Source organism: Primulina huaijiensis, chromosome 8 (assembly GCF_012295235.1).
Source record: "Primulina huaijiensis isolate GDHJ02 chromosome 8, ASM1229523v2, whole genome shotgun sequence".
NCBI lineage: Eukaryota > Viridiplantae > Streptophyta > Magnoliopsida > Lamiales > Gesneriaceae > Primulina > Primulina huaijiensis.
Window position 1 is genome coordinate 14,701,470 of NC_133313.1, and position 20,823 is coordinate 14,722,292.

The 20,823-nt window shown below is 36.7% G+C and overlaps 1 protein-coding gene across 1 annotated transcript; it reads right to left on the reverse strand.

The window, feature by feature from the left end:
• Window positions 1–16,433: 16,433 nt before the first annotated feature.
• LOC140983399 (protein VERNALIZATION 3-like) lies at window positions 16,434–19,432 on the reverse strand. Its single transcript, XM_073450446.1, has 4 exons — window positions 19,204–19,432; window positions 18,934–18,995; window positions 17,630–17,670; window positions 16,434–16,694 (listed from the first exon to the last, which is right to left on the reverse strand). The coding sequence occupies exons 1-4, from the start codon at window positions 19,399–19,401 to the stop codon at window positions 16,471–16,473; spliced, it is 525 nt and encodes a 174-aa protein (XP_073306547.1). The 5' UTR covers window positions 19,402–19,432; the 3' UTR covers window positions 16,434–16,470.
• Window positions 19,433–20,823: the final 1,391 nt, after the last annotated feature.

Genomic DNA, 20,823 nt, shown 5'->3' on the forward strand with positions numbered 1-20,823 from the left:
ATGAAGTTTTATATATTTTCTTTTCTTTAATATACAAAGCATCGTTTTCTTTAATTTTCAAATTTATGATTATATGTATTGAAAACTCCGAAAATCGGTGGATTGACTGATGAATCTTTAATATAAATAAATATAATCACTATATATATACATATATACATACATATATATTAATTTAAACGGGTATTCGGGTCGGGTGTGGGTCGTGTTATATCAAACCCGCCTCCATACCCGAACCCGAAAATCTCCATCCCCAATTACTCAATTATTTAATCGGGTCTAAAAATCCTTCCATACCCTCTTCTATTCGGGTCGGGTATCGGATCCTCCAACGGATACGGAGGAAATTGCCATCCCTAGAGGAGATGATGACCATTCTATCAGACATGTACGAGAAGCCATCAGCAAACAACAAAGTACATCTCATGAAGAAGTTATTCAACTTGAAGATGGGAGAAGGTGCTTCGGTGGCAAAACACATAAATGAATTCAACACGATTGTCTCCCAGCTGACATCGGTGGACATCAAATTTGATGATGAGATTCGGGTACTTATTCTTCTGGCGTCTTTACCAGACAATTGGGAACCGATGCGGGCAGCGGTTAGCAACTCTGTTGGGAAAGGAAAACTACAACTCAATGATGTTAGAGATCAAATCCTTGCTGAAGAAGTTCGAAGGAAAGACTCGAGTGTAGCAACATCATCGAGATCTGCTCTAAATCTTGATAACAGAGGAAGAGGCAGGAGTGGTGAAAGAAGTTCCAACCGATGGCGCGGTAGATCCAAGTCAAGAAATGGAAAAGACAAAAACATCTTTGAGAAGAATATGAAGTGCTGGAGCTGTGGGTGAGACTGGTCACCTGAAAAGTAACTGCAGATCAACGAAGAATAATGTCAATGCTGTCACTGAGGAAGTACATGATGGTCTGTTATTATCCATGGAAAGCCCTGTTGATTCTTGGGTTATGGACTCGGGAGCTTCGTTTCATACCACTGGTGATTGCGATGTATTTGATAATTACATCGCTGGCGATTACGGAAAAGTTTTCCTGGCTGATGGAAAATTCTTGGAAATTGTTGGTATGGGTGATGTACGAATGAAGATGTCGAATGGATCTTTCTGAAAAATCAACAAAGTAAGGCATGTACCAAATTGACACGCAATCTGATCTCGGTGGGACAGCTCGATGATGAAGGCCACAATGTGACCTTCGGTGATGGTTCCTGGAAAGTGAACAAAGGAGCCATGATTGTTGCTCGAGGAAAGAAAACTGGAACACTGTATATGACTTCTAGTTGCAGAGACACATTAGCAGCTGTGGATGCTGGAGCCAATTCAAGTCTATGGCATTATAGACTTGGACACATGAGTGAGAAGAGAATGAAGATGTTGGTGTCAAAAGAAAAGCTACCAGAATTAAAGACTGTTGAACACCAACTATGTGAAAGCTGTATCTTTGGAAAGCAGAAGAAGGTGAGCTTTTCAAAAGGCGGTAGAGAACCGAAAGCAGCAAAGTTGGAGCTGGTTCATACTGATGTATGGGGACCATCTCCTGTGACATCCCTTGGAGGCTCGAGATACTATGTCACATTCATTGACGATTCGAGTAGAAAAGTTTGGGTTTATTTTCTGAAAAATAAATCTGATGTTTACGAGACCTTTAAAAGGTGGAAAGCCATGGTGGAAAATGAGACCAACTTGAAGGTGAAGTGCTTACGGTCTGACAATGGTGGAGAATATGAAGATGATGAGTTCAAGAAATATTGTGCACAGAACGGGATCAAGATGGAGAAAACCATTCCTGGTACACCTCAACAGAATGGTGTAGCTGAAAGGATGAACAGGACCTTGAATGAACGCGCAAGGAGCATGAGATTGCATTCTGGATTGCCAAAATCATTCTGGGCTGATGCTGTTAACACTGCAGCATATCTGATCAACAGAGGACCTTCAGTACCATTGGACTACAAAATACTCGAAGAGGTTTGGAGTGGCAAAGAAGTAAACTTTTCTTTCTTGAAAGTGTTTGGATGTCTATCCTATGTTCATATTGATTCAGCAAGCAGAACAAAACTTGATCCAAAATCAAAGAAGTACTTCTTTATTGGTTATGGAGATAATGAGTTTTGTTATCGTTTCTGGGATGACCAAAATTGGAAGATCATTCGGAGCAAGGATGTAATCTTTAATGAGAAACTTCTGTACAAGGACAATTCAGACATTGGAGCTGGAGATGAATGTCCTGAAGTCAAGAAGACTGATGAAGTACCATTGACAAATATTCCTGTGAATGAATCGAAAAACAGTAACCAGGAATATGAAGAAGAAACTGCACAAGATGATGACCCACAAACTCCGGTGATTGAACTCAGGAGATCTTTGAGAACCATTAGACCACCTGAGAGGTAATCCCCTGCACTTCACTATATTTTGCTGACAGACAAAGGTGAACCGAAGACCTATGAAGAGGCAATGCAAAATGATGATTCAACCAAGTGGGAGTTGGCCATGGAAGATGAGATGGATTCACTGTCATCCAATCAGACGTGGGAGTTGACAGAACTTCCGCAAGGCAAAAAGGCGTTACATAACAAGTGGGTGTACCGGTTAAAAGAAGAGCCTGATGGTAGCAAGCGGTATGAGGCAAGACTTGTTGTAAAAGGCTTCCAACAACGGGAAGGAATTGATTACACAGAGATTTTCTCTCCGGTGGTTAAATTAACCACTATCAGGACTGTACTTGGACTAGTGGCGAAGGAAGACTTACATTTGGAGCAGTTGGATGTAAAGACTGCGTTTCTTCACGGTGACATAGATGAAGAAATTTATATGAAGCGGCCACAGGGCTTTGAAGTACGGGGAAAAGAGAGAATGGTGTGAAAACTTCAGAAGAGCTTGTACGGTCTCAAACAAGCTCCAAGACAGTGGTACAAGAAGTTTGATGGATTCATGAGTGAAAATGGTTTCCTAAGGTGTCAAGCTGATCACTGTTGTTATGTGAAAAAACTTGACGGTTCTTACATCATAATACTAATATATGTAGATGATATGCTGATAGCTGGAGCTTGTCTGGAAGAAATTGATAAACTCAAGAAAGATTTATCAAAGGAATTTGCCATGAAGGATTTGGGTGCTGCAAAGCAAATCTTTGAAATGAGGATCTTTAGAGACCGGGTGAATGGATTCTTGAAGTTATCTCAAGAAGAGTACGTGAAAAAGGTGGTTAGCAGATTTAATATGGATGAAGCTAAATCTGTGAGTACCCCTTTGGCTAGTCATTTCAAACTAACCAAAGCACAATCACCATCGACGGAGCAGGAGCAGGCTTATATGAATAAGGTTCCTTATGCTTCTGCTGTCGGAAGCCTCATGTATGCAATGGTCTGCACAAGACCAGACATAGCACATGCAGTGGGAGTTGTGAGCAGGTTTATGAGTAATCCAGGAAAGCAACACTGGGAAGCAGTTAAGTGGATTCTCAGGTATTTGAAAGGTACCGCTAGTTGTTCTTTATGCTTCAGGAGATCAAAATTTGGCTTACAAGGTTTTGTCGATGCCGATATGGGCGGTGACCTGGATGACAGGAAAAGTACTACTGGATATGTGTTCACATTAGGTGGTACAGTTGTAAGCTGGGTGTCTAAGCTGCAAAAGATTATTGCGCTTTCGACTACTGAGGGATAGTATGTTGCATTTACAGAAGCTAGTAAGGAGATGATATGGTTGAGATCCTTTCTGGAGGAATTGGGTCAGAAGCTTGAAGATAGCACATTATACTGTAACAGTCAGAGTGCTATTCATTTAACAAAAAATCCTATTTATCATGCTAGGACAAAGCATATACAGGTTAGGTACCATTTCATTAGATCAGTGCTGGAAGATAGAGTCTTGATGCTGGAGAAGATTCTTGGAAGTAAAAATCCAACCGATATGCTCACGAAGACGGTAACCATGGACAAACTGAAGTTGTGTTCAACTTCAGTTGGACTACAAGTATAAATGGAGATATATGAGCTGCTGCAATGATGTTGTGAAGACATGATTGAAATCAAGTCTTCAAGTGAGAGAAATGTTAGGTGAGGTGGGGCCCGCTGAATAAAAAATTAAGAAAATTGGTATCCCACATCGATTTTTTCTGAAAGCTGGACTAGGGAATTAGTTATAAATAGAGCTCAATTCCTTCAGTTATTGTATCCCAAAATCAAAAGCTTTTTAGCTTTGATAAAAAAAAGTGCATAGAAAAAAAGAGTGTATTTTTTTCTGGAGTGCGGGAATTCTCTTGTGTGAGTTAGAGAAATTATTTTCTCGGTATACTCGGGTTGGGAGTGTGAGAAATATTGAGTGTATTGGTGTATACACTTGTTGTAATATTTCTTCCAGTTATAAAAGTTGCAGTGCTCCGTGGACGTAGCCTATATTGGGTGAACCACGTAAATATTTGTGTTCTTGTTGGTTATTTTACTCCGCAAATTTTGGGTACTATTATCATCTTGATCGGCATCGCTTCGGTGTAATTCCCCAACAAAGATAACTCCTTTATTTGAGAAAGACTCGTTACTCCCTGTAGAGATGACTCCCTTTGTTCTTGTAAAATGATATAATGATAATGCATTGATCATTTAGCTATGAAGTCGTTCTTTTTAAGAAATATTGGTTCCTCGACTTAGAAGTCATGGACTCCCTCGCTTCTTTGGAGCGACTCGGCTTCATATTATCATAATTATACTTCTTCTTTTGCACCATCAACATAATGAAGTCTTTCTCTCACTTCGAAATTCTTCCTCTTCCGAATATATATAACATCTCTTTATTTTTCGTTTTGGAGCCATATGTGCCCCTATCATTAGAGACTCTCTCGTGCATCTTTAACCTTTTGAACTCCCTAACCCTTAGTAGAATGAGTCATTGGGGTACACTTGACTCCCACCTGTTAGAGACTCCTTATGTAGATTTGACCATTCGATAAATAATATAGTGACTTCCTAGCGTATATGCAAATAATTTTCCCTCGGGTGATATTTATTTCCTCTATTTTGGTAAGACAATATATATTTGGTTCATTGGTCTAATATGGAATGACTCCACAGAGTGTCATTGATTCCTCCTAGGTCATCTAACATTAACACTTTGACTTATTGGCTTCAGAGTCATTATTCTTATTGAAAAGGGTTGGTTCTTTGACTTAAAAGGCGTGGACTCCACAATATCTCTTAAGTGGTTCTCCTAAAGGAATTCATTATGGAAAATAGATCTTCATCAATGACCATTACATTTTTCTTTGCAGGAAATTTGATTATTCTCTCGTTCATTTTTTCTGAAAAATATATTTAATAGCATAACCAAATTTAGATGAATGATTAAATGAGTTGTAATACTTACAATACTGTGTGTTTGATATGAATTTTCTAATTATGATATTATTGTAAAAATAATAATTTCGAAACTATTAAATAATAATACATGACATTCAAAATCTCTAAGCCAATAAATATATTAAATTCAAAAATCAATGAAGCGTTTCACGAATACGTGTCGAGCAACAAAGTATTCGAGTGCAAAATGACCCTGGAAGGTAGCCAGGACGTGCCCTAGCCGCCAGTAACACGCACCCAGCGCACTAGGCCGAGGACAGCACACCCCAGTAGATGAAAATCCTTACCTCAGCATGCCTCTGTGAGAGAACAACGCACTCCAGCGTACAGAATTCCCCGCCCCAGCGCGCCGTAGTGCAGAATGCTACATAAAACCCTAACTTATGATTTTTGTTGTATTTTTTATACAGACACCTTGTAAAACCATTATTGATGATTAATTGAATAATATTGAAGAGTTTTCTCTCTTTTCAAAGCTTTGGCTTTGTATACAATTTTGTGTGTTTCTCAAAATCAAATTCATCAAAATTTCATAAATTTGTGGCGTCTGTCGATTTTTTTTCACTCAACAAAGTATTCGAGTGCAAAATGGCCTCGGAATGAAGCCAGGACGCACCCTAGCAGCCAGAAACACGCACCGTGCACACCAGGCCGAGGACAGCACACCCCAGCAGATGAAAATCTATACCTCAGCATGCCTCTGTGTGAGAACAACGTGCTCCAGCGGACAGAATTCCCCGCCCCAGCGCGCCGTAGTGCAGAATGCTACATAAAAACCCTATCTTACGATATTTGTTGTATTTTTTTATATAGACACCTTGTAAAACGATTATTGAATATTATTGATGATTAATTGAATAACATTGTAGAGTTTTCTCTCTTTTCAAAGCTTTGGCTTTGAATACAGTTTTGTGTGTTTCTTAAAATCAAATTTATCAAAATTTCATAACTTTGTGGCGTTTGTCGATTGTTTTTCACTCGGATTGTCAAGGACAAGTTTTTTGAAGGTTCGTTTGAAATAGATTGTTATTCCTCATGTTATTTATCACTAAACCGCGTGATTTAGGGTGAATACATGTTACTTGTTTTCAAAGATTAAAGATCAGTGGTTAAAGAAATCTTGTTGTTCATTGAATCGATGGCACGACTGGGTCTAGTTCGCATTTGCCTTTCTTAGGTAACCGGATTCGCATCAATGTTTTTCAACTCCATTTGTTCAAGGTTGATAAAGAGGACTAGTCATAACATTCACATGGTACATTGGTTGCTTTCCATTTTCCATTTCCGTTTCGTGGTGGTGTGTATCATTCCTCCTAGTTGGGAGTATAATTAATAGATAAAATATAACTTCTAGAAATTGAAAAAATATAGGAACCAAATTTGATTGTGAGTTCAAATCTTCTAAGAAAATATCGCACTAAAAAAATGAAAACTTAATAAATAAATTTCCAACATGATTTTTGTATCTACAATAATCCTTAGGAATTTAGGAAATATAAAATATAACATAGTGATGAAAAATAGGCTTGAATCTAAACCAAAAAGATGAAAAATACTTGAATATGAAAACTGGAATTTTGTTATAATCAGACAGGTGATCGAACTGGTCTATCTTAGAATAGTGATTCAATCGGTTCAACCCAAAAGTCGGACCAGAATACTATTATATTATATAAAATAATAATGTAATATAGTAAATTATATATTTTAAATTCTAAAGATCTTAAATGTATATATAAATAATAAAAATATATTTATCAAAGTTTAAAATCTAGACAACGACAAACATATAATCAAAATATCAAATATAATTACATATATTTTTTAAACAAAAAAATAAATAAAATTAGCTCAAATACTGCTAAAATAAAAATTTTAACAAAGTTCAAAATCCAAATAATATATGTATATCAAAAATAAAATTTTAGATTTAATAAAAAATCAAATTTTTAAATGAAAAAAGGCGAATAGATCGACGGGTTTTTAAGCAGTTCACGCGTTCAAGACCAGTTTGAATGTAAAACAGTTTTGGCTATGGTTCAGACCGGATTCACGACCGTCCATTTTTTTATAAATAGTTGTTGCAACATTCAATTCTTCTTAAGATCGAAGCAAAAGGAACAATCCATGCAATTTAAGTGGTGAGAAAAAAAAATACCTTAGTCTTAGTGTTGGGGCATATATTTTTATTTAGGCCCAAAGTTGGATAGACCCAAAACATAATTAAGCCCAAGAAGATAAATAAAAGAAGCATATCAGATAAGAAAGCTCATTAATTCAAAATTGTTTGAGTAGGTCAAATCGCGTGTAGATAGGAGAACATCGTGGGAAAGAAACATGGGCAGGTCGTGAGTCATGGGAAGAGTCGAAGAAACTGCACCTTACAGTGAAGAAAAAGAGGGAATCGGCTAACATAGAGGACACACAATCTCTCGCACAAATTCTAGCAAACTCCCTGCAGAATTCTCATAACTTTAATCAATCGTTTTCATAGTTTTCATTCAAACTTTCATTAGTTCAAGTCATTTTCTTTCAGAATTCCACAACGTTCTTTGTTTTATGTTAACAAACAATTTTTGGCACGTAGTGTAACACCATTATGCTGCCAAGAGGGAAATAAAATGTTAATCAATGGGATGGAGAGTCTCTACAAAGACAGGAAGAGATTCATGCTCCGCTGACAGAACAACCGGCTGCTGAAGAGCCGACCAGGGAGTTGAATTTGCATCCAAATCATATTCTTGAGGTATATGATCATATTTCAAACCGTTTGGTCGAAGAGTTGACTACAATGAAAATTGAAGAGATATCACAAGCACTGTCCAAGGCTATGTCTGATTTCTTGAAGACGGTATTAGGTAAACCGAACCAGTCAAATAGTAAAGGGCAGAATTATAGTAAAAAAAAAAAGAAACTAGGGAAACAACCTAGTCCAGGGAAGAAACCAAGTCCAGGAATTTGAACAGGGAGCAGGAAACTCAAGGCCTGGTGATCCCCACCACCCAGAGTTCACTCTCCAAAATCAGCTAGAGAGAAGGTATACACCACCTCACAAGAGAGAAGAGACCTTAGGGGGGAGAGCCCAGCCATATTCACGTGCTCATGGAGTGGGGAGCTCGAAACAACCTATTACTCAAGTGTACAGCGTGACAAATCCTCTGTACCATCCATGAGCTTATCATGACATGTCACACATAGATTATAAAGGAATAGATGGCTGCTTCTCAGGAGGTAATGTTGGTTTAAATGCATGGTTCCAAGCTCAAGGGGAAAATTATTATCATCACCCACTCCCAGCTCGTAACATCCATGTAATTGATCCAGAAATGGTGAGAGAAACTGTTCAAGAGCTATATGGGCCGGCCATGAGACAGATTGGCCACCCATAGTTCCACAAACCCTATCCAGAATACATAGACGTGAATAACTCATATCCAAGGGGTTATAGAGTTCATGATTTCAGTCTATTCTCTGGTAAGGACGGCCAGTCCAGCATGGAACACATAGCCAGATTTATCATCCAGTGCGGGGAACTAGCCAACTTGGAGAACTTCAACAACTTAAAGTTGTGACTATTCCCAAATTCTCTCACAATGACTGCATTTGCTTGGTATGCCTCGCTCCTCAGAAATTCAGTGATGAATTGGCAAGAGATTGAAAGACAATATCACATTCAATTCTACAGAACAGAACCAGAAGAGTTGAAAGGTCGAGAATATTGTAAGTATCACAACTCATATAATCACGCAGTGACAGACCCACGAAGTAGGCCTTTATGCTACCTAAGATATGGCAAGAAAGAATTACAAAGAGCGGAGAGTTGAGCTCGTCGGGTGAGACAACGAAGAATAAATAAATAACAGAGTAGAATGAGAGTGCTATGCAAACCACAAAAAGATCCGGAAGTTGATTTTGGTATAAAAATAGGCTAATTAACCATTTTTGTATGTGTTTAGTTATCTGTTGTACGACTTTATTTGAAATAGGCCTTAGAGTGACCAATGTAAATATTTGTTCGTTGTAATTCAAAAATAAAATGATCAAATGAAGTTGGCCAATAGGCCACTTGTATCATATTAGATTCATTTCGTTTCTTTAGAGAGTTATTTGGATCAGGGTATAAGAGCCAATGGAAAACTCCTTTCCCAACCAACATCCAACCAAAATACATCAAACATCCGACATCACATTCAACTTCTCTTCATTCCCCAACCAACATCTAGCAAGAAAATATCAAATCAGCACTCACTGAATATAAAGCGGAGTCACTGCATGCAGGAGCAATAAGTAAGCATGTAGGCGGGAAAGGGGTCCGATTGAAGTTCAATGCATAGACGTGTGCGAGAAAAGGATCCGACATAAGTGTAAAGCAGAAATGCTAAGGATGGAAGAAGTTGCTGTGAGTGAATGCACCATATAGTTTCAAGCATAAGGTCAGAATTACCTATGTTGCAAGCTCATATGTATATGTTCAGCTCTAGAAACTTGTCATACATGCGCAACAGTCACCGGTTAGTTCGGCGAAAATATGGCTTGTCAATACTCGTCTTAGTAACATATGCAACCAACAAAAAACGCCACGGAAACTCTCTCATAATGCAAACATTCCAATCTATTTGTACCAACCAAATGAGTTCCTAGATTCGTGGGTTGTTCAATGTGTCAAGGGGTTGAGACCAAGGCAGTAGAAAAATAGATAGCCATGAAAAAAAATAGTTCGTACAGTCTTCAGCAGTANAAACACTTGAAATATTCATTCGTTAAGAAAACTGATATGTTTTATATACTGTGCAACTGAAAACTGAATTTACGGGAAAATCAGTTAGAGCTTATATCAGTTCAGTTATGGACAAAACTGAACTGATCAAATCAGTTAAGAACAAAACAAGCAGTTAAACAGTTAAGAGACACAGGATATGTTTATGGAAGTTCGGAGACTTCAACTGCTCCTACGTCACCCCTTCTACCTCCANAAATAACTTAAATATAGGAAAATCAGTTAGAGCTTATATCAATTCAGTTATGGACAGAATTGAACTGATATGAGCTTAACTGATCAAATCAGTTAAGAACAAAACAAGCAGTTAACCAGTTAAAAGACACATGATATGTTTATGGATGTTCGGAGAGTTCAACTGCTCCTACGTCACCCCTTCTACCTCCACGGGTAGGTTACACTAGAAGACTTAGATTTGTACAACACCTTATACTAATCCTACACATCTTAGGACTTACCCACTGCCTAACTGAACTCCTAGTCTAGACTGAAGGCAGCATCTTCCGGCCAACACTTCTTTAACGTCTATGTGTCAAAGACTACATACACAAGTTTATTGTCTTTGTGCAAGACTGTAATTTGGGTGGTGGTGTGTGTGCGTGTGTGTGAGAACTAAACAATGATAACAACCCGAAAGTGTTCTCACACACTGAGGGAAAATAAGCTTCTAATCTAAGCTGATATAACTTGAAGTGTTCCCTCTGGGCAAATTCCTTCTAGTAAGCAGATATACAATATGTGTGCCCTACTTCTTGTTGTGTTCTATCTTTCAGCCACACTGTGTATTGTGTATTATTGTTGTTTATGAGACTTCACTGATCTTCTATTTATAGGCGCGAAGCTTGATCGTACAGTGAGACTCAATTATTGTATCCGTTGGATTTTGAATTTTTTCCTTGGAATCTATTCCGGAACTTTTGGCTTTAAGTTTCTGATGCAACGTTCATGATTGTACTGTGATAGTACAATTGCTTTTGTACCGTTGCGCGAAGCTGTAATCCATTAAGTAAGCTTGCCGTGATCTGCAACTAATTGCTCATAACTGATGTTCTGAACTGGTTCTTCAAACTGATCAGCAACTGGTCTTTGAACTGATCTAGTGAAATCAGTTGACTCATCAGCTGAACTGATTTCACTGATTCAGTTTACCTGTTCAGCTGGGCTTTTCATCAGTTGAACTCTTCATCAGCTGGCCGGGCTTCTGAAGATCTTTTACTGAATTACCTATCAATTGGACATTCAGTTGCGCTGGTTGCGATGCATCAGTTGAACTTGTTCAGTTCGTTCGATCAGTTGGTTCTTTCAGTTAGCATCTTCGATAGCTTCAGTTTTGGCTTGTAAACTGATCATTTCAGTTTCAGCTATCTGCGCACTAAGGTAGGTTATTAGATACAAAATAACAAGTTTTTTTAACATCAAAATTAAGCAAATATTGCGAACTTGAAAAATTCCAACAGCTATTTTTCGAAAATAACATGTACAAGCATGCATGCAATAACTGCTGTAAATAACACATTTTAAAATAAGAGAAATCCGATACTGAAAATCACTGCAGTCAAAATATTTTCAGAACTCTTGACAAATCATCAACATAAAAATACATAGTTTGAAAATATCCAACACACTCGTAACTCATAAATATGATGTGAGAAAGAAATAAGGTCATCGGGTTAGCGTGCGCACATCCAGCCATGTCTACTCAGTTTTCGGCACCTCCAGTCTCCTGATCGATATGCTCACCTGCATCATTCACACCTAGCAAGTCTAAAGACTCAACAAACCTATAACGTTATAGCAAATACATATACATAACAGGCGACAGTGAAAAGTATTGTAATAAAGATATGTTTCATGAACTCGTAAAATCGTATGCATAATCATGACTTGTTAAAGCATAACCCTTTTAATAACATAACTCAACATATCATCATATACATGTTCGTTTTCTTAATTTGAATTCCGTTCATTAGCTATGAATTTCGTATCATCGTGTTAGGCGATGGATCCATCTACGTGTAACCGCGGTACTCGGCAGCGGAGACATCAGTGACAACATTACCCGTTTACTGAGCCTTGGCCTTACATATCATCGTATTAACTTATTCGTATTAGTCACAACCAACTCCCTTCCTTCAAAAACATGTCATCATATTCATCACTTAAGAAAAACATGCATATACATAAAATTTTCCTTAAAACCAAGCATGAAACGTATTTTTTCACATTTACTCTAAAAGTCATGTACGTAATGCATAAACATTTAAAAAAATGTCAAATTGTGCTCAAGGCGCTGTCAAAACTAAAAACTTGACTTGGGTGCATAATAATCATTTTGCCCCTGGAAACCCAAAATGACCATTTTACCCCTGGACTTCCAAATTTCGATCCGAAGCTTACCAAACTCCTTAAAACACCTCAAAACTTATTTATAAACATTTCTTAGACGTAAACTCGAGCCCGTTTCAAAACCTATACAATTCGTTTTAAAAATTGGATTGGGGCCCCGATTTTAGCCCGAATCAACCCGGAACTTAACCAAATTTTTCCTATCTCAAACCAGGACTTAACTCTACTTGACCAGCCTCTAAAAAAATAATTCCAAACCCCTTATGACCCCTAAACCATAACCAAAAGTTGTTGGAAATTTTCTGCAAGTTCACACTCGAGACCCTAGTGCACCAACTCTTGAAAAGTTCGATCCCAACCTACAAGCCGACGTGACCAGCCTCGCACCAGCCCTCCTAGCCCACCTTAGGACCCTACTGGACCGACCTAAGCCTAGCCCTCAGCCCCATGCAAGTGCACCACTCGAACCACCAAGAAAAGCACACGGTCGCGTCTCCCTCGAAGCACCTCGGCCCCTAACTAATCGACCTCCTTTCTACCCGAGACCAGCTGGATATGGACCTCCCCTAGACCTTGGTTGGACCTTCCTGGATCGCACCTTGGCTTGGTTAAGCCCTCCCTCAGCCGAGCCTACCCAAAACCCTCACCAAACCACACGAAAACCTAGCAGCCTATTGACAACCATTCGACCCTCACCTAGACCGTGCACACTAAGAATTCCAGCATCGTGTTACCTTAATTTACAGCATACACGCCCCTTAGAAATCATGAAAATCGGCAGCCCCTTGCAACAATACATGAAAACGTGAGAATGAGCCAAGAAATGATGCAATTTTCATGTCAAACTTGAATCAAAATTCCAACTCAAGGTAGATCACAAAATTTTCGTGCAATTCAGCATAATATTGGCGTGAATGAAGAGAAAAAGAAGATACATGTATGCCTTAACGTTTAAATGATCAAAATATTGAAGAATTACGCGCGGTACGTGAACCGGAGAGGCGGGGGACAAGTTTTCTTGAAGAAACTATGGGGTCCGGTGACTGCTGGTTCTTTGCTGCTGAAAACCGTTTGGAAGGAGGCTGCTAATGAGGGTTAGGGTTTTCTAATTAGGTTTAAAGAATAAAAGAGCACACTAATGGACAATAATTTGAATTTTAAAAAGATTAAATGGGTTTTGAGCCCCTTAAGCATTAAAACAAACCCAACAAGCCCAATAACACTTTCGAAAAATATTTCGATTTGATACGTTTTAGAAAATATGTCTGAACCCTCAAAAAGTCCTATGAATCGTTAAATTTGCGTACCGGTAAAAATATAACCCGACTGGTAAAAATACCCGACCAAAGACCATTTTCAAAAATCATAATTAAAAACATCTCATATTAAATAAAAATAATTGTTCAATAAAAATATTTTTCCTGAAAATCCCCGGTCTACGTTCCTCGTTTGAGCGCAAAATATAACTTAAAACCCTAATACATGAAACTTTAATAAACCATGAATTAAAACCACATATTCATGTTAAAACCATGCATTAAATGCATAAAAATCATTAAACACATATTTAAATAAAACTCTAGACTGCATGCATTCAGGTTACGTAGCTTGAATTTCATGGACTTTACAGTAAACAAGACAAAAGAGTTCAGGACATACATATTTTAGTAAATGCAAGAGACTGGATAAGGAGAGTGTCCAAAGCAGAGGCAATCACAAACTTTATAACGCTAGAAGAATTGGCATGAATGACGGGGGGACACAAATGTGGCAACAACGTCCAATAGTGAGTTGGCAAAGTCGACATGATGGAAGAAGTGGAAACTTCTCTAGCCACAGATAAACCAACAAAACAGATATAAGGTACGTGAGTAAAGCAATTCTTCACAAAAAGAAAAACAAGCAACAAATCTATACCTATTCTCACAGCCAGTGTGTTTATTGGAACTGTAAATGTCTACCAAGAGGGTAAGCCTACATTACTGGGGAAGTCCACTGATAAATAAATCTTAAAAGGCCAACTAATGCCCTAAAGCCACAAGATCATCACCTTGCAAAACCTAATGGAAGATGCAAAAGCACACAAGTGATTCCAAGATACCAACATGGAGTAGTTATGAATGAATAGGACCAACAATGCACACATGAGTCAAATATTAAGGGAACAATTTCAAGGGAAAAGAAACAAAAGACATCATATACCGTATTGTGAAGAAAAAAGTAATCGAATCCTAGATGTCATGCCATGGGAGTTACTACACGAGAACGACAACAACTGGATAGAAAATGGAGCAGATGCAAGGAAAATACCCTGGAGTGGGAAATCATGGTCATGGCTACCAGGGGCAATGATTTAAGAAACCGAGACAACAAATCATGCAAGTCAAAGCGGAGAGCGAAAATGAAATGCACATGCGGGCGACAATAGAACACAGTGGAGTCCCGGGGATGAGTGAGCAGATGGAGATTCGATGATGACAATGGATTTTGTTCAGACCAGATGATGGAGTCATGAGTAGGGGCAGACATTGGTGACTCGTGCTTGTAGCTTGGGCGATGACCTCGGTTGGATATCGGAGCGGAAGGACTATGACAAGAAGCGGTTGCACAGACACGACATATGTGTGATGGTATCACAAGAAGGCTTTATGATTGGAACAAGTTTGGGTCTTGCAAATGTTTCTGTATTTTCATTGGGACAAATTCACAAACACCATTAAGGCGCAATGACGAGCAAAGCTTCTTCTTGGTTGGAACGACTAACGTAAGATGCAGCAATTACCTGGTAGGAATTGACGGTACGCTCATGGTCGACGGGGAGTTAAGCTTGGTGGAATAGATGGAGTAACGATTGAGGAGTTGAGGAACTGTTGAATTTTGCTTGTGAAGTGTACTGGAGATCAGAGCTTATTCGTGTTCTTTTTCTACCAGAGTCAAGGTCCAATTATAAAAGTAAGTTTGGGTCTCATTATTGTAAATAGATAAAGTAAGATAGAATATGACTTTATATATAAGTATTTTGGTCCAATGGGTCAGTGCTTGCGGAGGGAATTTGTTGGGACTATATTTTTATTTAGGCCCAACGTTGGACATGCCAAAAACTTAATTAAGCCTAAGAAGAGCTAGAGAAATAATAAAAGCAGATAAGATAAGAAAGCCCATTAATTCGAAATTGGTTTGAGTAGGTCAAATAATGTGTAGATAGGAGGAGATCATGAAAAAGAAACATGGACATATCGTGAGTAATGGGAAGAGTGGAAGAAACCGCACCGTACAATGAATAAAAGGGTAGAATCGGCCAACACAAAGGACACACAATCTCTCACACAAATTATATTAAACTCTCTGCAGAATTTTCATAGCTGAATCAATCGTTTTCATTCCAGCTTTCAATAGTTCAATTCATTTTCTTTCAGATTTCCATAACGTTCTTTGTTTTATGTTAATATTTTCTGAACTCCTACGTTTTATTGAAAATATAGATTATGTTAGGAGTTCATCTATCAAATTCCAGTAATGTTTATCTAGTTTTCTTTGTTTATAACGTCATATTTGTTCAGGAGATCATAACGGACGGTCAAATTTAGTATCTACAATCGTTGTATTTTTAGAAGTTAGATTTTTATTATTTTTACACAAATTGGTGCATCTTTACATATGAAACATTCGCAAATCGAAATACTGTGCAAACACTTAGCGAGTAATATCATATGACCGGTCAGTCGCCTTAAGCTGATGAGACGACATTCTAGAGTTCTGTATATATAAAATTTATGATGGGGAGAGAGGTTGTTCATACAACAGTCACCAAACTTGTCCCTTTTTATTGTTTATTATTATTATTGTTATTATTTATTCCTGTATAAGTATTACAAGGCTTGATCAATTACAGTCGTAGAGGTATAGTTGCAGATCACACACACATATATATATACGCCTAGAATTACTGGTGACACATTATATATTAAAATATTCATCTGCTCCTTCCACCACTGCCACTCTCCCTCTGACAGTTATAATAGACAGCAGCCACCGGAGAGCCAAGATTGTAGAGCTCCGCGAAATCCCTCGTGTTGAAGTTCTGGCGCCACCCCGGAGCATACACTGTCTGCCGCCCCAGCTGCCGGAAGAGCACGAACACAAATCTGTGGATCCCCATGGACGGCCGCGGGCTCTCGTAGCACACTATCTCGTTTCCTGCATTTACGTATACATTTAACAAGTATAATATAATATAACATAATTTCTTCGGAAAATTGCGATTTTTGTGATGTAAGTTATCTTGTTTTGGACTTCAGTCTTGTAATTATTTAAAGTTTGGATTTTTCTGGTTTTCATCATTTTTTCGTCTTACATACTCTCTATCATAACCCATGTGACAAAATTAAAATTCACATTATACACATTAAAATATATTTAAATAAAAATAATGGAGACATGACTAAAATTCAAAAAAGTAGGTCCCTTATGAGACGGTCTCACGAATTTTTATTTGTGAGACGGGTCAACCCTACTGATATTCACAATAAAAAGTAATACTTTTAGCATAAAAAGTAATATTTTTTCATGGATGACCCAAATGAGATATCTGTCTCACAAAATACGACCCGTGAGACCGTCTCACACAAGTTTTTGTCAATTAAAAATAGGACAACTTAGAGGACTAAAATTTCGATTTTTCCTAATTATTTAATCCTACAAATTTTCCATTTTTAAAAAATGTTTTGTACGATGAATCGTGAGATCGATAAGAAGCGACTTCGAGGGTTGGAAGTCCACATGCTAGGTATGAGAAGGAGACAGTGCTTCCACTTATCAGATTAAAAGGAGATGAATTTAAAGAAAAGAGTATCAATAATTTACTTGAGTCGAACCTAATAGAGGAAAAAATAACATGTAAAAAAATTACATGAAAAGTCATAATAAATTAAATGTAATACAACTACAAAAAGCTTGATTTTGTTGAAAATGTAAGTTTCTCGCACCTACAAAAATTAGTGGGAAAAAAATAACTTTTTATGGAATTTTATATAACATCTTTTTGGCACATGGAAAGTATATATTTTATCGATTTGGAACAAATAATTAATGTAAAAGAAAGTAAATAAATATCGAACAATGAGACAACTCACCGAAGGTAGCTCCTGTAGTTTCTGGAATATCAGTGACCAACCTAAGTAATATTGAAGGCCGGGATATATGAGTTGAATTATTAGAAAATTTGTAACTAATGGATATGCAACGAAATGTCTGAAAATTTTATAGTAAATTGGTGATATAATATTTGTATGTATTTATATGTAAATATATAAACAATTGAATATATTTGTATAATAACAAAAAATCTTGTGATAACGTTTCACTAGCCAATTTTGTGAGATATATTTCTGATCCAATCAAACTCATGAAAAAATATCATTTTTTATGTCAAAAATATTTTTTATCGTGATAATCATGGATGAAATCAATTCGTCTCACATATTAAAATATATTGATCGTCTCACAAAAATCTCTCATTATATATATATATATATTATTGTCACTAATGTCGATGACCATAAAAGACCAATTAAAAACACTCTGCCAAGGTACATTTGTCTGTGCGCAGAGGATTTTGAAAGGCACGTGCAAGTCAATTCAGTCGAGTAAAAACGGGACGTCACGATATATATTTGTTAAGAGGAATCTTAAAATATGGGAAATTACATGGTTTTTTAAATTATTTAACTTGCATAGTGTTATTATGTTAATTGTTAATTTATAATCTTAATTCATTAATTTGTGTTTTTTACCAATTTTATTCTTTCTTACTTGGAATGTTGACTCGTCAACAATGTCTGTCAATAAATCAGCATTTTCTGGTACTATGTCAGCACTTCGATAAAAAGAACATTAAAGTGCAAATTTGTGAAATAATACAATAAATTTTTTACATGTATCTACTAGGGTAAGAATTTGGTTAACTCTTATAATTATTCTATATGATTTTTATTTGTTGTTTTGTATTATCCGAGCATAACCCCTTTATTTCTAATTATAATTATAAATCTTTTTTTTTTCTCAAAAAATAATCGTGGTCTATTTAAAATAATATTTTCTCGACAAAATCAGTTTATATTTCATTATTTTTTCTCGATGTCAGGAAGAATACAATTTCATTTTTGACAGTCGTCCAGGATTAGATGCATGCATGCATGTGTGGGTTCCCAAGAAAACATGGTGGGCAATAACCAAGTTTCTGATTTGGTAACAAAATAAGAATAATAATGATGATTAAAAGAGAACCTAAAATTTTATTTTTAATTATTCTTTTTATACATGTTTTCCCAATCCTAATTAATCTGTCATGGGTTTTTCAGCAGTAGATGAAACCCTAGCTAGCAAGTAATTAAATATGATATATATATATATATATATATGTTCATCAAATACTCACCAGTGCAAGTATTCCCTGAGATTTGGATCACTAGGGCTTGGAGCATCAGGGTCCACCATCACCTGTTTGCATGCCAATACAACACATATATCCACTTCAATTCCTCTGCTAAATGAAGGAGGGAACTAGCTAGCTAGCAGATTTTCATTCGATTTCTTCGATCTGCTTGGGCTATGATTATATATATATGTATGTTTTATCTAATAAATGGTTATAAAAAGATCTATATATGTATACACGCATATGTGAAGACGAAGTAACGACGCATACGAGAGTATAGAAGGTACGCAGATCTTCCCCTCCGACTTCAACCCTAGGCTGGTGGAGCAATTGTGAGGGCCTGAACTCACTCCCATTGTTGACTTCTCTATTGCCATGAGTAACTCTGAGTCCTAGGGATCTTGTGAATGGATCCAACACATCGCCTATTACTCTTCCTACAACCAGAGGATCTCTATCTCTAGGCATTTTTATATGTTTTACTCGTGCGTATGTATTTATTGATATCTAGCTAGTTTTGTATGCACCACTGTATAAAAGGGCTATTTATAGATGGTAGAAAAACACACATATAAATATATGTATATACTATCCCCACATATTTTTTGCATTTATTTACCGTAGACCTGAAATGACATCGAAAAGAAAGAATCTGCCACTTTTTTTTTTTTTTTTAAAAATAAAAACAATTTTCCTTTCCATATAGCTTTAGATTTTGGGATAAAAAAAAAGGGGTGTGTGATTTTAAGGTCAAAGGTAAAATATGTTATAGTAGGTGTTCAATGAGTCAAATTGTGGATTGGACTTTATAGACTCTGATCATGTAAAAAAAAATCTTTATTTTAATAATTTTTTACAGTTTTATACAATTATAACATTTACTTTATCTGTACACTCATAAAAGCTGCATATATAAAGTTCTTGAATATACAATAGGTACCACGAGGTCTGTCTCTCAACGAAAGATCAGGAAACTCATTAGGAACCATAATATATATTATAAACCGATTCCTAGTCGATTCAACCTCCTAAAATAAAGATAAATGTTACTCGAGCTTGAGACTAACATTTGTGATTTATACATCACGTTTCATTGGTAAGAACATGAAGATGTCTATTCATACAGATGAGTGATCATTTGATGATGCGTGAGACAACCCTCCCTTAGAATTTCCAAAGGTTATCACTTATCAAGTGGAAGAGTCCGCGATCATAGTTTTATATCATTAGTCCTATGACCTGAGACAACGTGGATGCTCTACGTATTAGCATTCACTTTGATCCATTTACCGACTCCACTGAAGGTCATCTGGTGACGTGGTTAGGTTTAGTTTCGAAATACGTAAGAGCCAATGCATAAAATAGTAGAAAAACAAAAAAAAATCGCATTTTTTTGATTAAATAGAAGTTATTCGATGAAATTATAAAAAAGAAAATATTTTTGAGATAAAAAAATAAAATATAAATTAGAAAAAAGTTAAGAGTATAGAAAAGTATGTGTACGATATCCAATCTACAGAAATATAGATAATCCGAAAATTGAGTAATTCATCCCTTCTTATAACTTGTAAAGCACTCGTAAATACTATCAACGAGCAGGTGAATCAATTAATGAAGTTCATTTTTTCAAAAAGATTAGTCGGGGATTCACCGCTCATCTACGTACGGGTAAAGATATTTTATGTGATCTGATAAGTTAATAGTGCAAGAAATATCTGGTGAGAGTAAGACATGTATATTTTGGAATTTGTACATACCATATAACTATTATTACTCAAAAATACATCACATCGTTATCAAATTCATTTGCAACTCTCGCTATAACTCATGAACCAATGAGCATCACACAAGTATTGGATTCTGTGTTCCCGTTGAAATAGTCAAGTTCAA

Excerpts from the sequence above, each read along its gene's own strand:
- LOC140983399 (XM_073450446.1), bottom strand. The coding sequence starts at position 19,401 with ATGCCTAGAGATAGAGATCCTCTGGTTGTAGGAAGAGTAATAGGCGAT. Across the intron at positions 18,996-19,203 it reads TGCGTACCTTCTATACTCTC|GTGATGGTGGACCCTGATGC; the intron begins GTATGCGTCGTT and ends GCATGCAAACAG. Across the intron at positions 16,695-17,629 it reads AACTACAGGAGCTACCTTCG|GAAACGAGATAGTGTGCTAC; the intron begins GTGAGTTGTCTC and ends ACGTAAATGCAG.